Below are 22,119 nucleotides of genomic sequence, written 5' to 3'. Positions count from 1 at the left end.
TCTTTTTTTCCCCCCTTGAACTTAAGAGATGCCCCTGCCTCAGCCTCCAGAGTGCTAGGATTAAACATATTGTCAAGGTACTTTATCCCCTCAGTAAATCTGACAGTGAAATAGAAGAGTGTGCTTGAGGTGTTGTACTTACAGAACCACTCGGGTCTCAGACATCACCAGTGGAGTCTCACTGGTGTATGTGATTAAGTGCTGGTATCTTATACAAGTGCACATCTATGGACACTAAAGGACAGGCTCGCCTGTGCTTTCTGGATTTACTCGCATACTTAAAACTGCCACACTTTAAATTCTGAGCTATAGCTGTCCATGACAATGGAAACATTAGTCAAGGGAAAATAGCTTACATATAGTTATTTGCCTAAAACTTTTGTTTTGAATTTAGTAATACATAAGATATAACGCCTACTATATTGATTGTTCTTGATGATAGTTAAGGCCACATGAATGTAGGTAAATGGTCAATAGTTTTATTTCAGCATTTACTAAAGTCTTAAATATAATCACATATAAAACAAAACATTTCAAAAGTGCAAAATATCAGGAAGGTAATCAGTGCTGTTCATCCCTTGCAAACAGTCTCTCACGAATTGTGTAGCCAGAATTACGTACAAAATGCTGTTACACTGGAGTTTAAAAACAGCCTTGGTCAAGAAACTGTACATGGTAACAAATGACGCAATGCACACCCGTACCCAGGCCCCTTGCCCTACTCACTTGTGTAATACTGAGCGTGATAACGCCACGAGTGGATGGTGAGGTGCAAGCTCTTTGAGTTACTGTACTGGACTGCCGGGAAGCAGCATTTCTTAGTGCAGTGGTTTATCTAGCTCTCCAGGGCCAAGCTGCCCATCTTTGGTCACAAGAACACACTCAGTTGTGCTTTGGTTTACTCTTAACATAGTAATGACTGCTAACAAGAGTAAACAAATCTCAAGACAACAATTGACAAAATTACTCTAGTATTTAATGAATACTACTTCATTCTCAGATATTCTTACTCAAGACATACTGTAGAAAAAATAAAATATTCCATATACCTGGAACTCCTCAGTAGCTTGCTTATCCAGTATTACCCATAAGCAGAAAGGAAGGCCAGGCCTGACTGTCCTGTGCCTCTGACCTCCAGGGCACAGTGCTCGCCTCCCTCTCCCGGTGTGTCAAGGGCACCACCATCTGAGGGGCTTCAGGGCGTGTTATGTGCAGTGCCTCTGGATACCATGATCAGTTTACAAAAAAAGGTCAAAAATCAAACCACAGCTCACCTATAAAGAGACCTGTGGAAATCGGAGGAGCTAACTAAGGAGAATAAAGGACAATCATGAAGAGGACGGACGACAGCACATGCTGAGGAAGGGGAAGACAGTATACAGTCATTCTTCCTCAGGATAAACGTGCTTTGAATTCTGCAGATTCAGCTGCCACTGCACAGTGTATACAGCTGCTCCTCAGACCCTGTAGACAGGATTTTCTTTCAGAATGTGGTCTTCCCCCTTGCCTAACCTGCATGCTCAACTACACTGACTGCCAACTATAAGTAAACATTTTGATGATACCTCAGAAAGCAGTGACGTTTATGTCACAATACTTCCTTTTCTCAAGTGAAGAAGCAGGTGACAAGTCCGTGCTACTAAAAAACCACATTTTCTACATGAACAGCTGAGAAGGACCATGTAACTTCAGGGTGACCTTCAAGTAAGTATTACCACCTCACTCCCTGCACTTCACCCTGGTTTGGAGTATGGTGTAGAAGGGCAGGCACACAGCCCATACAGCCTCTGGGGTTACAGACGCTGAGGCAACTATAACAACCACAAACAGCCCCAGTGGTCCCTACAGTGCCATGTGAGTGCTCAGGGCAGCCTCTGGTTTTCACACACAGCAAAGAAATAAATGCTGGCTCAAAACCTAGCAGCTATCCCACATCCACACATGCTTAGCCCTCCAGTGCGACTGGACCCCTAAGTCCTCTCCATCTTCATAAGCTCCCCAACGGGCCCACTTTCTAAGGAGAGGACATAAAGCTCTCTAAGCCCCCTTAACAGACTATCCATTTCCATGTAATAACCAAGGAGGGGCTGCTGCTAAAGCATTAAATATGGAAGTCCCTAGCTACAAAAATGGCGAGAGTTCATATGAGGCAGTCTTCCCTCTGCTTTCACCTAGTTTCCAAAGAGGGTTATCTTGAAAGATCCCGTGGAGTAAGGCAGGCAACATGCAGGACACACGGTAGCTGAGAAGAAAGCTGCAGCAACAAGTGAGGGGGTTTTCAGGAAAGGCTCCCTCAATGTCCATCTACAGGAGAGAGTGGGAGAAGGTCAGGGTGGCCAGCCAGGGGAACCAGCCACCACAGAGAATGCCAGTCTCATACAGACTTTCCAGGTTCCTGACTGGAGGCCCAGTGTGGTGACTTGGGATCCTAAGCACAAGGTAAGATACGCACCGAACCTTTTCTGAGTGAACTACTGGACGCTTCCTATGAATTTTAACCAGTGCCCTACAGTGAGTGTTACCTAGATTGTGAGGATGTAGGCAGATCTACATCGAGAGCTTGAGGCTCCAATGTTCCTTATAACATGTTCACGTATACACACTTCATTGCATTAAAAACTCACATTAAGCAGCCACAGATGGGTCATTTTACTGTAAAGGCTGATCAAGGAAGATCCCCTGGGTTTGGTAGATCTCTTTGAGGACAAGCAGTACTGTATCTTCAGATTCCCTGTGGAGAGAAAAACTTACATTGAGAAAAGACAGAACAGTCTGGTGCCTCATACTTTTCATGTAATTTATATACCTTGGCTTTTTATTTATTTTTTAACTGCTGTAAAAGTATGTGCCTTAGAGGTGCATTGTTAGTGGTTTGGGAAGCGGTCTGCGAAGCATTGTGTCTGAAAACCCAAGAGTTAAGGGTCCTGGTATCTTCCCTCATAAAGGTAGTAAATGACAAGGGGTCCACAGAGCCGCGCTTGCTTGAGGCAGGTCTCACTCGACCCCACGCTGTGCCTGAACTTATTCTATAGCTTAGGCTGCTCTTGAATTCACAGAAATCCTCCGACCTCAGCCCCTTGACTCCAGGATTCCAAGCATAAACCACCATTCTTAGCTCTAGAAAAGTGGTCTTGAAACAACAGTGAGGAGCCATCCAGTTGATCGCCTTCATTTTCAAACTTTTATTTGCTTTTTGGAAAAGGCAATAAAATTGTATGACCCAGAATTCCAAATACATCAAATGGACGTTAACGATATGGCTCTGTGGCTAGACGGCTGGCTGAGCAAGAATGGAGATCTGAGTTTGGAACACCACACTGACGTGAATAGTCAGACTGCTTACCCTGCTTGTGCACAGTTAACAGCATAGTGAGGGCTGACACTGGAGGATTGCTGGGACTTCCTGGCCACTAACCTAACTCCAGATGCACTAAGAGATTCTGCCTCAAAGGAATAAAGTAGAGAATGACAGAGCAGGATAATCGGTGTCCTCTAGTCCCCTCATATGGGCATACAGGTATTCACATACACACATATAGCCCATACATTGAGAAAAAATAATGTAATATGCATATTTTATAACCACTTTCTGGGTTACAGAGTCCTTTTCCTTTCATCTTGTCTCTCCTGGACACCAGCCCCGGGCCCTGATGCTTGAGACTCTTGAGACTCTTTCTCACTGTCTTGATATCCGATCCCCGACATCCAGCAACCAGCAAACTCCCACTGTGAGCCTTGCTGTGTTCTTTACAATTTTCTCTTTTCAGACATTTTGCTATGTGACCCTGGCTTTGAACTTGCAGATACCTTTCTGCTCCAGACTCCTCAAGTGCTAAAATTATAGACATATACTATCATGATCCAGCTATCTTTCTTGCCTCAAACTGAGAAAACCTGATTCTCTTGTCTATTTCCCTCCTGAAGCAGCCTGCTTTGCTGGTTTCTTTCTTGAATGCCAATAAAACTGGCTTAATTCTCTTATCAAGAACCAACAAATGGGCTAAACTATCAAACTCAGTTGAGAAGGAATAATCTTAAGTGATTATTACATGTCCATTAAAGAAACTGTATTTGTAGCAGAAAAATCCCAGTCTAATCTTCATGGAAAATCCCAAATCCTTAAGAAGGGGCTGGAGAGGGCTGGAGAGATAGCTCAGCGGTTAAGAGCACTGACTGCTCTTCCAGAGGTCCTGAGTTCAAATCCCAGCAACCACATGGTGGCTCACAACCATCTGTAATGAGATCTGATGCCCTCTTCTGCTGTGTCTGAAGACAGCAACAGTGGACTCATATATAATAAATAAATTTTAAAAAAAGTCTTAAAGCAATTTTGGATGTCTACATAGAAATATCAGAATGTTTTTCCTTTATCAGAAAAAAAATCTTGAATGTATTCATTAAAAAAATAAAAAAGAGTCTGGACTGGTGAGATGGCTTTGCAGCTGAAAACACTGGCTGTTCAAGAGGACCCGAGCTCAATACCCAGCATCTACATGGCCGCTCACAACTGTCGATGGTTCCAGTTCTAGGTGATCTAATGCCCTTGTACATGCACACATGCAGGCAAAACATCAATGCGTACAAAATAAAAATAAATACTTTTTTTTGTTTTGGGGATTTTTTGTTTATATTTTGTTTTATTTTTAGACAGGATCACAAGTGGTAGCTCTGGCTGGCCTCAGGCTCAGATGTCCAAGTGCCTGTTCCTTCCAGCACTGGGATTGCTGGCAACAAAATGTTACTTACTTTTAAAGAAGTCTGATTATAAGTGGTAACATTCATAAATGACTGCCTTAAGGATATAACATGTTCCTTGAGATCTGTGGTTCTGCTTTTTAATCATAAATCCTCTTATCAAACAATCTAATGAGATCTGTGGATTTCTCTCAAGGAAAGACCACACGCGCGCGCGCACACACACACACACACACACACACACACACACACACACACACACACACACATATATAATTATAAGTGGGATTATCTTAAAACCTCATGTCCCAAAATTCCACATGCGGGGGCTGGAGAGATGGCTCAGCGGTTAAGAGCACCGACTGCTCTTCCAGAGGTCATGAGTTCAATTCCCAGCAACCACACGGTGGCTCACAACCATCTGTAATGAGATCCAATGCCCTCTTCTGGCCTGCAGTCACATATGCAGGCAGAATGCTGTATATAAAATAAAATAAATAATTAAAAAAAAATTCCACATGCGGGTCTCTCAGCCTAATAAACCCTATAAAGGCCTGGAGATGGCTTGGTGGGTAAAATGCCTGCTGTGAAAGAAGGGCCCAGGGGTTGGGGATTTAGCTCAGTGGTAGAGTGCTTGCCTAGCAAGCACAAGGCCCTGGGTTCGGTCCCCAGCTCCGAAGGAAAAAAAAAAAAAAAAAAAGGGCCCAGAGTTTGATCCCCAAAGCCATATGTCTGCTGTGCGTCTGTGATCCCAGTACTCCTATGGTGAGGTGAGAAGAGCCAGGCTAATCTGCTAGACACTCTCAGGCCTGCCATTCTACAGTATGTGGAACACAGTGGCAGAATTAAGAGACCACATCTCAGCAAAGTAGAGAGCAGCAACCGACTCCCGAAAGTTGTCCTCTAGCGTCCATATGTATGCAAAACAGAGGTACTTACACTCCTGCACATACAATAAAGTAAAAACGTTAAAAAGAGAACTCCAGGGACTGCAGAGATGGTTCAGTAGTTAAAAGCACTGCCTGCTCTTCCATAGGCCCTGGGTTCAATTCCCAGGACCACATGGCAACTGTCTAACTCAAATTTCAGGGGATCTAACTCTTCTCACACAGACATATATGTAGGCAAAACAATGCACATGAAATAAAAATAAATATAAAGGGGTGTGGTGGCCTTCGCCTTTAAACCCAGCACTGGGAGGCAGAGGCAGACAAATCTCTGTAAGTCTGAGGCTAGATGTTCTACACAAGTTCCACAAAGGCCAGTGCTACAAAGTGAGACTGTGAAACAAAAAGGAATTTCAGAAAGGTAGAATGCCAAGTTCCAGTATTGCTGAGACAAATAAACACATGAAAAAAACATGACCTGGATCTTTCCCACGCAGTTGGCTGACGAGCTGTCACCTTGACACAAGCCATCAGGAGCAAGCCAGTGAGCAGTAAGCCTCTGCTTCACTTCCTGCCCTGACTTCTCTTGGTCAGTGACACAGGGCACCTTGAGAGCCAGAGCTGAGATAAGCCCTGACCTCTTCAAGCCACTTCTGGTCATGAGTTTTATCACAGCCACAGAAACTGTGACTAAGATATTCACATAAGACCAAAATTAGAAATGAATCCAAGTTTACATGAAAATATGAGACTATAAAAATGAGACTATAAAATATCAGAATGGACTATGTATCAGGGATAGGAAACAAGAAAGATCTAAATATGACACAAGCCAGTCTGGTGGCATAGCCTTTAACCCCAGGACTGGGAGGCACAGACAACGTGGATTTCTGACTTTGAGGCCAACCTGTCTTATGGATGGAATTCCAGGCTAGCCAAGGCTGTGAACAGTGAGACTGTCTGGGAAAAAACAAAAAACAAAAAACCCATAGATCAAGAAGTCTGACAAAAAATTTCTATTTAGCAAACATGCATACAGAGGTTAGAAAGACAGCTCTGTAGTGAGACTGTAAGTCAGTCTTTCTTGCTAAAGCAGAGTTCCCAGCGCTGACACTGGCACCTCACAACTGCTGGTAACTCTGACTCAGGGAATCTGATGCCCTCTTCTGATCTCTGTGGGCAACTGGACATACCCACACGTATTTACCCATACGTAATTAAGAATAAAATAAGACAATATAGGCAATATCAAATACAAACTGGGGAATACGCATGTATAGCTCATATAATAAACATCAATCAATGCAAAGTCTCAATATTTCAGTATAAAGAAAATAAAGGGTGAGATGGTTTGAATGAGAATGGCCCCCACAGGCTCCTATGTTTGAATGCTGGGCCCTCAGCTGGCAGAACTGTTTAGAAAGATTACAAGATGTGGTCTTGTTGAAGAGGTGTACCACTGGAGGTGGACTTTGAGGTTTTGAAAATGTACGCTAGGCCTAGTATTTCCTTCTGCCCATACCATTCAGATTAGATGTGCTCTCTCAGGTACTCCTACAGCACCATGCTTGCCCACCACTATGCTCCCCACCATGGTGATAATGGACCAAATCCCTGAAACTTTAAGCAAGCCCCTGTTAAATGCTCTCTTTTATAAGCTGCCTTGGTCATGGTGCCATCACAGCAGTAAAAACATAACTAAGTCAGAAGTGAAAATAAAGAATATAGGTAATTCCCAGAGAAGGAAATAAAAATGGCCCTTATATTTATATCAAGAGGCTCAACCACTTTCATAAGCAGAGCCACTGGCTGGAACTGGTGGCACACGCCTTTAACCTTATCACTTGGAAGGCACAGGCAAGCAAATCTAAGTTCAGGCCCAGTCTGGTCTACAGAGTGAGTTCCAAGACTGCCAGACCACACAGAGAAACTCTGTGTCAAAACAATGGGAGGAAGGGAAGGAGGGAGGAAGGGAGGGAGGGAGGGAAGGAGGGAAGAAAGTGAGAGAAATAAAAGGGAAGAGTTGTCAAATATGAAGCCAAAAGCAGTACTCAGGAGGATGAAGGATCTCATAAAGGTCAATCTGTTCCAAACAGTGAGACGTTATCTCAAAACACACACACACACACACACACACACACACACACACACACACACACACACAGAGTAGAAATACTGATCATTTACTTACTAAATTGGAATGAATTATATGCATAACATGGATAGATCTTGAAATAATTCCCTCCAGGGAAGCTTAACCAAAACAGTAGATATATTCTGATTCTGTGGTTTGGATGAGAATGGCCCTCACAGGTCTGTTGGTTTGAGTACTTAGTCCCCAGCTGGTGGAACTACTTGAGAAGGATTAGGAGGTGTGACCTTGTTAGAGAAGGTGTCTCACTGAGGTGGATTTTGAGGTTTTAAAAGCCCACAACATTTCCAGTTAGCTTTCTCCCTCTGCCTTGTGTTGGCTGTTGTCTTAAGATATAAGCTCTCAGCTACTGCTCCAGAGCCATGCCTGCTGGCATGTTCTCGCCATGATGGTCACAGACTCAGATTCCCACTAAACTGCTTCTTTTATGTTGCTTTGATTGTTGTGCTTTGTCCCAGCAACTGAGAAGTTACTAAGATGGAGTCCAAACAGAGGTCATACATACGCACACTACAGTAACAAGCAGGTCAATTCCTGGAGATGTGGGGTCAACTTTTCAGTGATGAGTCATGTACTGATTACTGTAATGGCTTCATAGATCATGAAACTCAAATTTGTGAACCTGAAATATCTTCACTTTATTATACATCTTACAACCAACAAATTGTCAAAATTTTAAGTTGATAAGACTAAGTTGGGAAGGAGACTGGGGAGACCAGTGAGCCTGTAAAGTGCTTGTTGCACTAGCATGAGAATCTGGGTTGGCATGTCTGGAGCCACATGAAAGCCAGGTTGGGAGACATACCTACAGTCTCAGCACCTGGGTAAGGAGCCTGGGGAAAGTGAGACCAGTCTATCCCAAGAGCTCACTGACTAGACAGCCCAGCCTGATCAATCAGGGAGCTCCAGCTTCAGGAGACCTTGTCTCAAAAAAAAAAAAATAAGGCGTAGACACTACAGAAAGGCACTGACCATGACCTTTGGCCTCCAAGTATAGACAGTATACATGTGCCTGTATGCACATGTGCACACAAACATGTACATAGGTCACACACAAAAATCTATTCTTAAAACACTTGTTAGAAAGCTATGGGGAAACCCTGTAACATGTACATGATGAGAATGTAAAAATGGACAATCTGGGGTAGGGAGATGAGTCAGCGATGCTGACAAACTGATGGATGACCTGAGTCAGGTCACCAGGGCCCACATGCATATACAAACACTAATAAATAAATGTGATAAATGCTTTTGTAAAGGACAACTTTTGTTTGGCAGCATTTACCAAATATTACAAATGCATACAGTCTTTACGCCAGCAATTCTATTTGTAAGTAAGACTCATGAGTGGAGAAGCAACGTGGACTTGCTGTAAAAAGTAAGAGGTCTATCAGCAGAGGACTGACTCACAACTGTGATGAACTAATAAAGTAGAACACTGGCCTGGAGACGGCTCAGTGGTTAAGAGCACTGACTGCTCTTCCAGAGGTCCTGAGTTCAATTCCCTGAAACCACATGGTGGTTCAAAATATTCTATAATTGGATCTGATACCCCTTTCTGCAGGAAGACAGAACATTCATATACATATATAAATAAATCTTTAAAAAAAAGTGGAACATTATGTCTAAAGGAGTGAAGAAACTTAGAAAAATATCAGTAGACAAGGCAGAAGAAATGTCTATCTACATTTCAAAAGAAACCTTTCTTTTCATTGCTACAAGAAATATGACAGCTGCATGTAACTTACTAGCTTGGCAGGAGACAAAGCTCTTGCGTGCTCTCTCCCCTCCTTCCCTCCCTCCGCTCCCTCCTCTAAATTATTCATCTTCCTTTGAATTTCAAACCACTCAGAAAAATTTTCATCCAGACTAGGAGGGTTCATTCTTTTCTGTCCAGCTTTTGGGCTTTGAGACAGGGTCTCGTACCCCAGGCTGGTCTCCAACTTGAAATGCAGCAGCATTTGGCCTTGAGCTCCTGACCCTCGTACCTCCATCTCTCAAACTCTGGAATACAGACATGTATCAACATTTCCAGCTTTAAGGGGAAAGTCTTTAAGTCAGGTTTACTTCTGTCATAAGCAAACAAGCAGGATGAGAGCACTGCCTCAGCTGTAAAGGCACCAAGACTGACACCTGCAGCTCAATTCCCACAAATTGTGCTGACTCCCACTTACATGCTGTAGAACATGCACACACAAACAAGTATTATTGTTTTAAAAAAACATTTTAAAGAGAACATATTTAAAGGGCATTATTTTAGCTCCTTCTGGTGATTGATTTTTGTTGAGCTTTAGTTTTTGATTCTACTTACCACAGGGAGATGACAGTGATTATAGCAGACAATTATCCCCTTACCAGAGTTCCACTGAAAATCCTCAGAACATAAAACACAGTCACAGAAATCCTCCTGCCACAGCTTCCAGGGTACTAGGATTATACTAGGTGAGCATTTTTTAAAAATACTCTGTGCCCCACCTTACTTTTCTAGCTTTATTTTCCTTTATTTTTGCTTCATTGGTGATGAAATTATATTGTTAAATGATACAAAATTTAGTAACCACCATTACTGATCTATACTCTACCAGGTAATTAATTAAATTTAATAATAATAATACATGTGACAGATATTGTAAATGCTTTTAAATTGCTTTCTTTTCCTCCCTCCCCTCTCCCCAGCCTAGGGAACAGGATTTCAGTGGGTAGTTTAGGCTGCCTTGCAATCTCAAAATCCTCCAGACTCAGCACCACAAATACTAGAGTTACAAGCATGAAAAAAATCACACCAGTTTCAAAGGATAAATGTTAAATGTCAGAGCTAGCTGGGGTGAAGCTGGGTGCCAATACTTCTGAGACCTTGCTCAACCCTAGAGAAGCTGAAGGGGAAGACTAGATAAGGAAACAGAGCACAAAACAAAACAACCCAAAACACTCACCAGTAGCATAGATGGCTTTGTAGAGCAAATAAATATTCATTAAAACTCTCAATGGGCTTCTCCTGTAACACATAGTCAATGCGCTGGCCTCCATTCAGCATTCCCACATTGATGGGAGCCTCCTCTTTGACCTCCACAGGAGGCTCTTCTGTGTTGGCGTCTGGATACATAAGAGCCACTGTGAGAACCTAAGTGCAGGACTGGAGAAATGACTCTGCTGAGGTGGCTGACTGCTTACCCTGAAAGCATGGGGACTGAGCTCCCATCATCAACACCCAGACATCCAAACAGAGAGCTGGGCATGGCAGCATGGGCCTATAATCTCAACACTGGGGAGGCAGAGGCAGGAGAGCTGCTAGCCAGCTGGTGAGCTCAAGGTTCAGTGAGAGACCCTAAGAAATAAACTTAGTCTAAATGAGCTAAGGTAGAGAAAAATGAAGGAAGACACTCTGGTCCACACATGCATGCGTACTAACACACATACACATTTGCACAAACGTGTACAACACACACACACACACACACACACACACACACACACACACACACACCCCTAAAAGATTCTGCACTCCCTCAGATTTCACGTTAACTTATAAAGAGGCACTCTGCTCAGAGCTCTCCTCTGTCTTCTTCCTCTCAATTTTTTTTTAAAGTTCCTTGAGTCACACTAATTTTGTTCAATTTCTTCCTTTGATTAACACATCTCGTCACCTGTACATCCATGTCAGGTGTCTTGAATTTTATAAACTACATGAAAACCGAGATAGACTGCAGGAAACCGAGTATCCTAGGTGTCCTAGCTAGTCCTCAGCAATGGAAATAAAACTGATAAAAACCCACATTCACTTTATAAGAAGTAAGAAATGAGAAGTGTAAGAAATGGTTCAGCAATTGAGAGTTCTTACTGTTCTTGCAAAGGACCCAGGTTTAATTCCCAGTGCCTACGTCAAGGAGGGCATAACCCCTGAAACACTAGGGAATCCAGTGACTCTGGCCTCTGACGGCATCAGGAAAATGCACTGGGTACACATGATTACACTCAAGCACACACACACACACACACACACACACACACACACACACACACACACACACATAAAGAGTAAAAACAATGACTCTAAAAGAAAGGGAAATGGGGCGGGGCACTGGCCAGGTGGTTAAGTGCACCTGCTGATCTTCAGAGGACCCTAGCTCAGGCCCTAGCACCCATGCTGGGCAGCTCACAACGCCATGTCCCTCAGCATCAGCTGACACAGCACCAACTTCTGCCCTCCACTGTTCACACAAACTATTATTTTTTTAAGTAGGAACTTACAGAGTAGGATTTTGTTTGGCTTTTAGGAATAGAGTCTCTCTATGTAGCACTGACTAGCCTGACACTAATTATGTAGACCAGGCTGGCCTCAAACTCACAGAGATCACTGCCTTTGCCTCTGCCTCCCAGACAGAGGACTAAAGGTCTGTGTCACCATGCCTGACACAGAGTAGGCTTTTAACATCATTCCCAAATGCTAAGTGGGAAGCATTTCAAGGGTAGTTAATGGCTTCTCCTGAAAATGACAGGAAAGGTTAGCAAGGCTCAAGGACAACTCCAACTCACAGAATGGACCCTACGTAATTAAAGGAGAAGGGAAGCAGCCCTGGGAAAGAGCTCAACAGCATGGCACCCCTCCTCAGGTAATTTCTATGTCCTGTTACTGACCACTGGGCTTTTCTGAACTTGGTTCGGATTCTGCCTCAGTGTCTTCTGCCATTTCTGAAGCTTGTAAGGCAGGGTATGGAGCTCTGGTGAAAGACTTCCAGGCCATCCTCAGTGAACCCAGCAAGTTGTTCTTCAGGTCCATACTCATCCTGGTCAAGCCCTCTCTCAGTTCTGAAATGTGAGTGAATAAAGAACGCTATATGATTTCAAGTTTAATACACAGAAGAGAATTAGGTCCAGTTTGTTTATACTCATCAGAACATCCAGAATTACCAAGTTCTACAATGGACTCACCTAAGTGCATCCGCTTCCTGCCTTTATGATGTGGAATCAGCATTGGCTCAAATTCTACTCCTGGGACCACCATTGGTTCAATCCTATATGCCACAGGATCAAACTGCATAGGAAAAGAAAAGCTATTTATCCCTAATGAAGACAGTGTGAGGATTATGTATCTTAACTGGGAGATGGCTTAGTCAATATAGCACTTGACCTGTAAGAGTACAGAAGTCTGATTCCTAGACTCTATATTTAAAAAAACAAAAACAAAAATCTTTTAAATCCCAGCACTGGAAGGGAGAGATAGGCAGATCCCTGAGGCTCACTGGCTAGACAGTCTAGCCTACTAGGCAAGATGCAGGCCAGGTCAATGGGAGATCCTGTCTCAAAAACCAAGCAAACAAACAAAAAACCAGACAACACCTAAAATGGTGCCCAAGGCTGTTCTTGGCTCATATACATGAATACGCAGTCATCCTATCCAATTACTTCCTAGCTCCAGCTGTCCAGGAACCAGCTCTGGAGATCAGGCTGGCCTGGAACTCAGAGATCAGCATTCCCCCAGCTCCCAAGTGCTGGGATTTAAGGCAGGTCCCAGTGCTCGGTCCTAAGTTTTTCTTCCTAATCAATACTACTAACTGTCCAATTTCTAAAGAATAATATAGAAAGAGAAAATAAATGTAACACAAAATTAAATGCTGTTTGCTAAGAAATTCTAGTATTTAGGTAAAAACATTTGGTAGCTATTCAATGCTTACAGGATGGTAAATATTGAAGAAACCTTTGCATGTGGGAAATTTATAATTTGGATCAATTCTTCTTAATCCTCGGACAGTAAGAAACATTCCAATGGGAGATCCAAAGGCAAAGAATATTTCTGGTTTGTAGTTAAGCCGGGGGTATTTTACAGACACCTGAAAGAAGGAAAAAAGCCAGTTCTCATTAGTGATGAGTCTTATCTGTTCCTATCAATGACTACTAGTAGTAAAACACAACAAAAGAAAAACTGTTTTTACCTGCCCAATTCCAACATCCAAATAGTCACCTTTTTCCTTGGGGATATTTACCTCAGAAGCTGACATGGTTGGTCTATTAATACCCTAAAAAGAATAAAAGAAAAATAGTTTCGTGGAAATACTATTCACTGGAAATAGCTGCTAGGATCAAGGAAAAGCCTTAAATGGCAAACCAATAAATAAATTCATGTAGAGTCTCTTACAAACCAAGATAAATGTACTGAAAAAATGACAGTTGCCTGACATTATGAGCTGATAGTCCTATGAGCTTTCAAACAATGGAAGTGGAGCTGGAGAGGTGGCTGCTCTTCCAGAGGACTTGGGGTTTGACTCCCAGCACACACATGGCAGCTCACAACTAGCTATAACTGCAGATCCAGAGAATCCAATGTCCTCTTCTGATCTCCACGGGCACCAGGGATGTGCATGAGTACACAGACATACATTTAGTCAAACATATAGAAACAAAACAAAAAATCTTTAAAAAGATAAGTAAATTCTGGGCATGGTAGAGCACACCTTCAATCACAGCACTTGGGAGGAGTTAGAAGCAGACCCATCTTAATGAGTTTAAGGCCAGCCTGATCTACATGTGAGTTCTAGGCCAGCTACCACTACGCAGTTAGACCATGTCTCAAAAAATATATAAATTAAAATAAACTATGAGAGCATGCCCATCTTGGAAGCAGCTGAAATTTCAGGCAACCATATGATAGACAATAGCAAAGCATTGAGCTGAATTCTATAAAGTGCATGCATCTGTAACGAAGGCAATATGGCGTCTCTCTGGATGTTGCACAGAATACAAATACTGGGTCTTAACAGATGTGGTGGCACACACCTTTAAGGCCAGCACTCTAGAGGCAGAGGCAGGCAGATCTCTGTGACTTCCATGCTAGCCAGGGTTACACAGTAAGAACCCTGTGAACGAACGAATGACTGAATGCTTGGATGACTGTGTCTCAAAAACACTTCTACTAAAAACCTGAAAAGTAGTTAATCACTAAGGGCTGAAAGTAGGTGTAGTGCCTATGATCCCAAAACTCAGAGGCTAAGAACAGGGATCATTCCCTGCCCATACACCCACACACCTACACACCTACACACCCACACCTACACCCTCACACCCATACCCACACACCCATACCTACACACACACCTACACACACACACCTATACACACACACCTACACACACCTACACACACACACCTACACACCCACACCTACACACACACCTACACACACACACCTACACACACACACCTACACACACACACACCTACACACACACACACACCTACACACACACCCACACCTACCAACACACACCCACACCTACACACCTACACACCTACACACACACACACACACACACCCCTACACATGGACAGAATATCTCATAAAGCATAAGGATACTCTCATGTAAAGAACTGTCTCACCCCGCTAAGCCATTTTAGACACATACCACTGAACTCTTTGTGGCACTGAAGTGGTTCAGTATCTTCTTTCTGGGTCCTAAGGGAATCCCCATTTCCTGAAGATCTCTGTCTGTACATAAAGCCTAGGCATAAAGAACACAACAGGTTTGTTTTAGTTTTTCTTAGCAAAATACAATTAAATGTTCTAGACTCTGAAAGGAGTCACTCCTGTTCTTGTTTCTATACTGATTTGGCTCCTTTAAGGTCTAACACACAAGTAACTTTGACAAAGTCTTGTCTTAATCATAAAATAACCCAACAAGAAGTACTAGTGAAACTACAGTGTCAGTATGATAGTCATAGAACACTGTATGAGAAAGAACAACTAGGAAAGCTGCTATCTAGGGAAGGTCACTTACACTTCTGATGGACACAAGCTGTGAGGACACTGGTCAACACAGAAGGATGTCATTGCAGGTTAGCATCAAAATCTCAGTCTAAGTCACTCACTTTGGTGGGGAAGGATGTCTTTCCCCTTTGCATTCTTAAACCATTGTGTAGCATTTTCATTAGTTCTTAACATAACTGTGTCATTAACACAGTAACAGCTTGGTGTTACTAGTGCCCTGTTGTGCATGCCTGACCACAGTGGGCACTCATTAAATACCTGCTAAGTGAACTAATGTATCAAATCAGAAAAAGCACAGCAAAAATGAGAGAAAGAAAATACCAACAGTTCAACTCTACCTAATGGAAACTAAGAGCCGAGCAGTTCCTGTTCATTGCAGGGCCAGCTCCTGACTCACACGTGCTCTAAGGTCAGCATACTTTAGGTCACACTCTGACGTGTGCACATCAATATGGCCCACAGGAACCTTGAGCTCCCACACAGCAAAGATCCCTTTGTTTGATAAAAAGCAGGTAAATAATGCTGAAGACATCACTGGTGGTGAGCTGTCTGTGCAGAGAGCTTCGCAAGGGCATGCTCTTGTAAGCACTGAGGATAAAGTACTGAGAACTGTCTGGGGTCACGTTTGAAGCCTAGTCTTACCAGAGCTTCTCTGTCAACTTTCTCCTTCTCAAAGACAGTGACAAACTCAGAGAGCTGAAGCTTCTTCAGTTCTTCTTCTAATGTTGATACATCTCCTAGATCCTCAGCAGTACTCAATGAACCCTAAAATTGTATCATAAAGATTATTCAGAAAATTCATTTATTTTCTTTATTAATACTATTTTATAATTTGAGGTATGTCATGTAAGATATTTACAATAATAAACCTTAACTCTAACCTTTGCTTTGTTTTTGAGGTAAGGTCTATGTATCCCAGACTGGCCTCAAACTTACTATGTAACTGAGGATGCCTTTAATTCTGGATCCTTCTGCCTCAACCCCCCACGTGCTGGGATCACTTGTATATATCACCACACCCAGTTTTAAATAAATTTTAACTCACACAAAATAAAACAGTGACCTCCAACTTTTTGCAACCTCAGCTTTTTTTTTTTTTAATTTTACCTTTGTCTTTTTTCTTTTGGAGACTGTTAGACCTACCTGTCCAGGGACTAGCTATATAGACTAAGCTGGCCTCAAACTCACAGAGATCCACTTGCTTTTGCCTCTCAGGGGCTGGGATTAAAGGCATGTGCCACTATGCCTAGCCAAAAAATGTTTTTTTAATTAATATAAAACTCTTCTCCATTATCATTAAAAAGCCCTTATGAAGAAAACCTAATTTAAGATAAAACAGTCAGGGCAGGGGAGGTGACTCAGTGGTTAGGAGCACTGACTGCTCTTCCAGAGGACTTGGGCTCACTTCCTAGCAACCGGATGACAGCTCACAACTGTCTGCAACTCCAGTGCTAGGGATCCAATGTCCTCTTCTGCCTTCTGAGGACATCAGTACAAGGATGGTACACAGATATACACGAAGGCAAAACACTGATACACATAAAATTTTAAATTAGAAATGAGGAGACTGGAGAGATGGCTCAGTGGTTAACAGCTTGCTCTCCTGTAGATGACCTGGATTTGGTAACTAGGACATAGATGGTTGCCTTCATAGATGGTGACTTCAGTTCCATGGGATCTGATGCCCTCTTTTGACTTTCAGGGGCAGCAGGAACAAGCACAATGAATATATACACATTCAGGCCAAACAGCTACACAGGGGCTAGAGAGATGGCCCAGAGGTTAGGAGAACTTGTTTTTCTCGAGGACCACAGTTTTCAGTTCCCAGCACCCACAAGTTGGCTCACAACTTCCAGGGAATCTTGTACCTTCATTCATATATATATATGAAAACAAAGCATATATATTCATATATATACAAAACAAAGCAAAACAGCCATACATATAAAAATTAAATCTAAAAAACAAAAAAAAGGTATAAAATAGTCGAAGACAGAACCCAAATCCTGGAAGATCTCAGAACCCAAAGGTTCACAGGACACTTACAAAAATAAATAAATTAGAAGACAAATACTGAACCAATTCTATTAGTGTAAAATGTCCATGGACTTTATGAAGAGAGGTTTCATCATCCTGTCTCCTCTTGGTTTTCACACATAACATCTCCAAGCCACCTCGCCAGTCTCCATGTCCTTACACACGCTCTCCGATGAGCCCAGTGAGTACATTCTACTCAGGCACCGGCAGTGCATATTTACAGAGAGAAGACAGACACCTATGCTTATCTTACACTATGCCAGGGATTTGTAGACACACAACACCACCATCTACCAGGTAAGAATGACAAGACATAATTACCAGGCTACTGAAATAAGTTATACATTTAACATTATGGTAGAAGACTAAACAGCTAAACACAAAAGGCTGGAAATCTAAAAATCTTTAGTATAGACTACTACAAAAGAACCTATCTAAACTTCCAAATTACCTTTTCACTGTCAATATCCCCAATAGAATCTTTCTGATTTGTTAGGATATCAAACAATATAAGCGAACCTATAAGTAAAATAGAAGAAGGGACAATTTCTAAGACAGTGGCTGTCCTTTATACAGAAAGTTATAAGCCAATTACAAATGCAAGAAAATCAACACAGAATCTTTCCGATTTCCCACCACCCTTCCCACCCCTTCCAATTCTTTATCACAGATCACTTGTGGTCCTCTGATTCTGTTACTGATTAAAGATACTGTATTTTAAAATGTGGCAGTCCTCTCTGGCTACAGAGAATTCATCTGTTACCTAAACTATGACCAGCAATGGATACACCCCCTTTGAAATCAGGGTTCCTCTGCAGAAAAAGTGTATATATTCGGTTCATTTCAGAAGCTACTGTGTCCACAATAGTCTGACAGTAGGTGGGGCTATTGTAGAAGAAGACATCCAGAATTGTATCGTTAGTGAAGTGTCTAAGGCGATTGATGCTGGGTAGGGTTATCCGCTGCAGATCTCTGAGGGAGGAAAAAAAAGATATTTTGAGCAGGAAACCTAAATGTAGTCCATTGCTACTTCTGTCATTATTTAGCTTACCCTTAAAGCTTAGAACCAAGTATGCAGTAATAGAGGAGATGCTTAGCAAGGTGGGGGAAAGACAGAAGTTTGAAAAACATGTTTAGTGAAACAAAAAAAGAAGTGATCAAATAAAAATGACCCAGTTTCTTCAATACAGAAATTATAAAATCAAAACAAAACAAAAAAAATGAGAAATAGAAAGTTAGACAGAGACATGTCATGTCATGCAGGCAAATCTCTGTGACTTCTAGGCCAGCCTAGAGTGAGTTCCAGAACAACCAGGGCTACATTCAGAAAAACTGATTTGAAAAACAAACAAAAAAGAAGTAAAGAAGGAAAGGGAGGGACATATCATTTAACTTCAGAGCACAGACTTTGTAGCCCAGGCTAGCCTTGGCCTTGTGAATCTCTTGGCTCAGTATCCTCAGTAATGGAGTTATAGGGACAGAGCACCATTCTCAGCTGAGACTGCAGGTTTAAACATGTGTGTACATCTGTGTTGGACAGGTATAATGGACACTGAAAATCTGAATTTTCCCCCATGACAATTGCCATTTATTCCTGAAGTTGCCAAATTGTCATCAAGGATTCACCCAAAGGTGCCCAAAGGACACAGAGGCTCAAACGCTGACTAGGGGTTGCCAGGAGTTTAGGGGAGGTAGAATAGGTCCCCCTCCTCCTTCTAATGCCACAGAAAAAGGTCATGCCCTGGCTAGCTCCCTTCCCCACCCCCCACGTTCAGTTTTTGTCAGGGGAAGACGGGTTGGAGACTTGAGAAGAGGCCCAACCCAGGATGGAGGAGAGCACTGGGGAAGAGCACATGTACTACAACACTTGATTTTCCAGGGAGCAGAACTTAGGAAGGTTGGCTGAGACAGGACCCCCCACCCCCACCCCCACCCCCCAGATTTGGAGACTTAAATGTTAATTTAAACCGTTACTACTACTACTACTACTACTACTACTACTACTACTACTACTACTACTACTTCTTCTTCTTCTTCTTCTTCTTCTTCTTCTTCTTCTTCTTCTTCTTCTTCTTCTTCTTCTTCTTCTCCCTCCTTCCTTCCCTCCCTCCCTCTCTCTCTCTCTCTCTCTCTCTCTCTCTCTCTCTCTCTCTCTCTCTGAGATAGTGTCTGTATAGTCATGGCCATCCTGAAACTTGCTGTGCAGACCAGATTGGCCCCAAACTCACAGATTTCTCTGCCTCTGCCTCTGCTTCTGCCTCTGTCTCCTGAGTGCTCAGATTAAAGACATCCAACACCATGGCCAGAAAAGTGTGTTGAAGACCCCAAAACTGGAATTACGGGCATTTGTGAGCTAGCATTTAGGTGCTAGGACCTGAACTTGGGTCCTCTGCAAGAGTGTTCTTAACAAAATGAGCCACCTTTTCAGATACAGTTCCCCACAAAGCTGAGGACTGAATACAAGGTCTTCATCTAAATTCCTAAACTCCCTAGATACTATTTTTTTTAATTATAAGACAATTTACTTGTACTTATTACAAATTTAAAATTGAGTCCCCTTTTCAAAGATCTACTAATGTAACAGTTAAGTAACTAAATTTATCATCTTTGAATAAGAAACCAAAAATAAAAAGTAACATTTTAAGAAGAAAAAATATAGCTCAAAATAAATGGTGATTCTTCCTCATTTCAAGAAATTAAACGGGCTAGAGAGATGGCTCAGAGGTCCTGAGTTTAATCCCAGCAACCCATAATGGCTCACAACCATCTGTAATGGGATCCAATGCTCTTCTGGGGTGTCTGAAGACAGCTACAGTGTACTCATATATAATAAATAAATAATAATAAAAAAGAAATTAAACATCTAGTGTGAAACAGGAAGGTTAATTATTTGGTAAAAATCATGTTCATCTTTTTATTTATTTACTTATTTTAGTTTTTTAAAATAGGGTTTTCTGTGTACAGAGAGCCACCTGCCTCTGCTTCCTGACTGCTGGGCATGGGCAGGAATGTGCCCCAGGCCAAGCCAATCATGCACATCCTAACTTAAAAGACTGCGGTGGAGAAAAACCCTCCTTCATTACACACAGACTTAAGATGAATGCAAGCACATCTTTAGAGCTAAGCATGAAAGTAGTTTAGAGACGCATGCATTCCTATGGGCACTTTAAGCCTGACTGCATCTGTTAACTTCCTAGTTCTACAAAATCATATTGTAATACTTCCACAATTATATATATATATATGTGTGTGTGTGTGTATATATATACATACATACATATGGGAAATCCCACAAAGCAAACTATGAAGCATGATCACAGCATTCTTGGAGCAGAAATGTGTACCTTAACTTTCAACTTAGGAGCCTGTTTCCTAACTCACTCCAGAGAGGAAGGGGGAAGTGTGCGACATGTGTGAGAGGTGCAGCTGAACAGACTAAGCAGAGGTGCCCCTTGGTCTCTGTTGCCTTCTCACTGTGCACAAAGGGAAAGAGGAGCTGCTCATTATCAATCAACGCCAATGCAAAAAGTCGCCACTGTGTTCCATCAATGTCTGCCTAAAACCTTCTACACTCTAAACTAGGAAAACTATACTAGCCAACCCTTGTTCCATGTTCTGCAGCACTGTGATATATATGGGTCTACGAATGGTCTCACGGGAGGTGGGGCACAGGGGTAAGAGCCTTTCACCCCAGCACCCAGGAGGCAGAGGAAGGTGGATCTCTGTAAACTCAAAGCAAATCCAGGACAGCAAAAGCTACACAGAGACCTTGTCTTAGAAAATAAATAAATAAATAAATACATAAATAATAAGAAGGATGCTCTGGAGGTTAATTATGGAATTGTAGAGGGGATAGAGGGTGGCTCAGTAGTTAAGAGAACGGGGGATCAAGTCTGAGAGCCCACACGGTGGCTCACAATCATCCATAATCTAGTTGCAACAGATCTGATACCCTTTCTGGTCTTGGGCACCAGACATAAAAGAGGTGCACAGACAGATGGACAAGCAAACACTCATGAACAGAGAATAAAAGTAAAGCTAAAAGAAAGTTACAGAATGTAGTTCCCACAGTGGGTTAATGGTTGAGGCAATCTATTCATAACAGTAATTTTAACAATGGGATGAAAGCATTTTAGTTAAAAACTAATGCTCTCTTCATGGACTAGCTTTAGAAAACTGTAACTAGCTTCTAAAACTCTAATCAGCAACCAGTCGACACTGGTTTTTAAAGTCAAGCATTAAGAACATTATAAGGTCTGGCATGCTGGCACACCCACCTTTAATCCCAGCACTTGAGAGGCAGAAGCAGACAAATCTCTGCAAGTTCAATGCCAGCCGATACATCTACATCGACTTCAAGTTTAAGCCAGCCACACTACAGAGTGAGACTCTGTCTATCCAGAAATTCACTATGTAGTCCAAGTTGACCTTGAACTCAAAGAGATCCAACTGCCTCTGCCTCCTGAGTGCTGTAATTAAAGACATGTGTCACCATACCAGGGACAATTCTTTAATTTTAACCAGAGATATCTAAAGACAAAGGACAGACTGTAACTTAATATGTCTCCAAGAAATTATTACTAAATAGC

The 22,119-nt window shown here is 42.2% G+C and overlaps 1 protein-coding gene across 9 annotated transcripts in view; it reads right to left on the bottom strand.

Moving 5' to 3' along the window:
- Positions 1 to 457: 457 nt before the first annotated feature.
- The window catches only part of Ddhd2 (DDHD domain containing 2), a 29,611-nt gene continuing 7,949 nt past the window's right edge, over positions 458 to 22,119 (bottom strand). For 3 of the 9 annotated variants that reach the window (XM_001059724.8, XM_006253339.5, XM_006253338.4), the window contains 11 exons: positions 18,294 to 18,502; positions 17,982 to 18,049; positions 16,136 to 16,258; positions 15,132 to 15,227; positions 13,665 to 13,748; positions 13,407 to 13,562; positions 12,664 to 12,766; positions 12,370 to 12,540; positions 10,668 to 10,827; positions 2,625 to 2,731; positions 458 to 2,304 (listed from right to left, as the gene is read on the bottom strand). In XM_001059724.8, the coding sequence (XP_001059724.3) occupies positions 2,650 to 2,731; positions 10,668 to 10,827; positions 12,370 to 12,540; positions 12,664 to 12,766; positions 13,407 to 13,562; positions 13,665 to 13,748; positions 15,132 to 15,227; positions 16,136 to 16,258; positions 17,982 to 18,049; positions 18,294 to 18,502 (1,252 nt within the window). In that variant the 3' untranslated portion in view covers positions 458 to 2,304; positions 2,625 to 2,649. Of the gene's footprint in view, positions 2,305 to 2,624; positions 2,732 to 2,812; positions 9,739 to 10,667; positions 10,868 to 12,369; positions 12,541 to 12,663; positions 12,767 to 13,406; positions 13,563 to 13,664; positions 13,749 to 15,131; positions 15,228 to 16,135; positions 16,259 to 17,981; positions 18,050 to 18,293; positions 18,503 to 22,119 lie in introns of those variants that run through there. The other 6 variants (XM_063275720.1, XM_008771368.3, NM_001318416.1 and 3 more) reach the window with 5 other exon arrangements.

Source organism: Rattus norvegicus, chromosome 16 (assembly GCF_036323735.1).
Source record: "Rattus norvegicus strain BN/NHsdMcwi chromosome 16, GRCr8, whole genome shotgun sequence".
NCBI classification, from domain to species: Eukaryota; Metazoa; Chordata; class Mammalia; order Rodentia; family Muridae; genus Rattus; species Rattus norvegicus.
The sequence above is the reverse complement of the archived record's forward strand: the minus strand, read 5'-3'. Positions and strand labels throughout refer to the sequence as shown.